This window comes from Lampris incognitus, chromosome 20 (genome assembly GCF_029633865.1).
Source record: "Lampris incognitus isolate fLamInc1 chromosome 20, fLamInc1.hap2, whole genome shotgun sequence".
Lineage (NCBI taxonomy): Eukaryota > Metazoa > Chordata > Actinopteri > Lampriformes > Lampridae > Lampris > Lampris incognitus.
This window is the reverse complement of record NC_079230.1, coordinates 2,219,466-2,221,965: the sequence shown is the minus strand read 5'-3', so window position 1 is coordinate 2,221,965 and position 2,500 is coordinate 2,219,466. Positions and strand designations below refer to the sequence as shown.

At 47.0% G+C, this 2,500-nt stretch overlaps 1 protein-coding gene across 2 annotated transcripts in view; it reads left to right on the top strand.

Moving 5' to 3' along the window:
* Positions 1–2,500, top strand: part of asgr1a (asialoglycoprotein receptor 1a) — a 21,964-nt gene that overhangs the window by 14,328 nt on the left and 5,136 nt on the right. For both annotated transcript variants that reach the window (XM_056300720.1, XM_056300718.1), the window contains 2 exons: positions 59–213; positions 458–567. In XM_056300720.1, the coding sequence (XP_056156695.1) occupies positions 59–213; positions 458–567 (265 nt within the window). The remainder of the gene's footprint in view (positions 1–58; positions 214–457; positions 568–2,500) is intronic.

Here is a 2,500-nt window from a genome sequence, read left to right as displayed (position 1 = left end):
CTGTCTATGTATTGATGTGTGTGTGTGTGTGTGTGTGTGTGTGTGTGTGTGTGTGTAGGGACAGGAAGTCATGATTGTTGCCCTCTGCATTGGGAGTTGTTTGGTTCCAGTTGTTATCACTTCTCTAAAGATGTTCGATCGTGGGACGATGCCAGAGACTGGTGCTCTGGGCAGGGAGGTCACCTGGTCATCCTCAAAACAGCCGAAGAATGGGTGAGACTGACTGTGTGTGTGTGTGTGTGTGTGTGTGTGTGTTTCTGCCTGTATCAGAATTGAAGATTGATGTCCTCTGACTCTTTGACTCATCTGAGTCAGAGAGAGTAAAAGATAAAGAAACCATGATACAATAAGGAGGCTCATCTTAAAGGTTTAGTCAGTCTGTCTCACTGTCCCTCTAAATCTCCTGGGTTTGTCTGTTGTCCCCTCTCTTCTGTCTGTCTGTCACTCTGTCTTACAGACTTTTGTCACTGACAGAACAATGCCAACCTTCTACTGGATCGGTCTGACAGACGAGAGGACGGGGAAATGGGAGTGGGTCAATCAGACCCCCTACGCTATGGACCGCAGGTACGACTCATGTGTGGGTGTGTCTGCACATTCACATGTGTGTGTATGTGTGTGTGTGAGTTAATATTGAGGCAGCATTAGGTCAGGAGGCAATTAGGCAAGGAGGAGAGAGTGGTGATTGCAGCAGAATTCAATGGGCATGTTGGTGGAGGGAACAGAGGTGATGAGGAGGTGATGGGCAGGTATCATGGATGTATTATAGTAGAACTGGATACCGGATCTAAAAATGGTGCCTGTTCATTCCTATGAGAAATGCTCACCTGGTGCTCACCTGGCTTCCAGGCTACTTCCGGGTACATGGGGCCCACTGAATATGCGCAGTAGCGTTACTCCCATCATGCCTCTAGGCTGTGAGAACAGCTCGTACACAGCTGTTCCGTCATGCAGAAAAAAAGATTCTTCTGGGCTTTTGAAATTTTTTAGAAAGATTAAAACCCCATGGCTTAAAAATATACAATACTAGGAGTAATAACTGACCATAATTATAGCTGCTGGTGTCTGTCAACAGTTTTACAGGCTTCTCTTTTACAATGGTGGTCTATGGGGAAAATGTTTTCTGGGCCTCAGGGGATTTTTTGCTGCAATACCGCGAGTGACCACTGGAAAATGGCTGCAAGGCTGAGCGGCGGTGCTGTATCCAGTTCTACTATAATACATCCATGGTAGGTATGGTGTCAAGGAGAGACATGTGGAAGTACAGATGGTGGTGGATTTTGCGAAAAGGATGGAAATGGCTGTGGTGAATACATATTTCAAGAAGAGGGAGGAACACAGGGTGACGTACAAGAGTGGAGGAAAGTGCACACAGGTGGACTATATCTTATGTAGGAGGCACCATCTAAAAGGGATTGGAGACTGCAAGGTGGTGACAGGGGAGAACGTAGCTAGGCAGCATCGGATGGTGGTCTGTAGGATGACTTTGGAGACCAAGAAGAGGAAGTGAGTGAAGACACAGCCGAAGATCAAACGGTGGAAGTTGAAGAAGGAAGACTGTTGTGTGGAGTTCAGGCAGGAGGTAAGACAGGTACTGGGTGGTAGTGAAGAGTTGCCAGATGGCTGGACAACCACTGCAGAAATAGTGAGGGAGACAGCTAGGAAGGTACTTGGGGTGTCATCAGGACAGAGGAAGGAAGACAAGGAGACTTGGTGGTGGAAGGAGGAAGTACAGCAAAGTATACAGAGGAAGAGGTTGGCAAAGAAGAAGTGGGATAGTCAGAGAGATGAAGAAAGGAGGCAGGAGTACAAGGAGATGCAGCATAAGGCAAAGAGAGAGGTGGCAAAGGCAAAGGAAAAGGCGTATGGTGAGTTGTATGAGAGGTCTGACACTAAGGAAGGAGAAAAGGACTTGTACTGATTGGCTAGACAGAGGGACCAAGCTGGGAAGGATGTGCAGCAGGTTAGGGTGATGAAGGATAGAGATGGGAATGTGCTGACAAGCGAGGAGAGTGTGTTGAGAAGGTGGAAGGAGTACTTTGAGGGGCTGATGAATGAAGAAAATGAGAGAGAGAGATAAGGTTGGATGATGTAGGGATAGTGAATCAGGAAGTTCAGTGGATTAGCAAGGAGGAAGTGAGGGCAGCTATGAAGAGGATGAAGAGTGGAAAGGCAGTTGGTCCTGATGACATACCTGTGGAGGCATGGAGGTGTTTAGGAGAGATGGCAGTGGGGTTTTTAACTAGATTGTTTAACACAATCCTGGAAAGTGAGAGGATGCCTGAGGAGTGGAGAAGAAGCATACTGGTACCGATTTTCAAGAACAAGGGTGATGTGCAGAACTGTAGCAACTACAGAGGTATAAAGTTGATCAGCCACAGCATGAAGATTTGGGAAAGAGTAATAGAAGCTAGGTTAAGAGGAGGAGAGGTGATGATCAGCAGCAGCAGTATGGTTTCATGGCAGGAAAGAGCACCACAGATGTGATGTTTACTTTGAG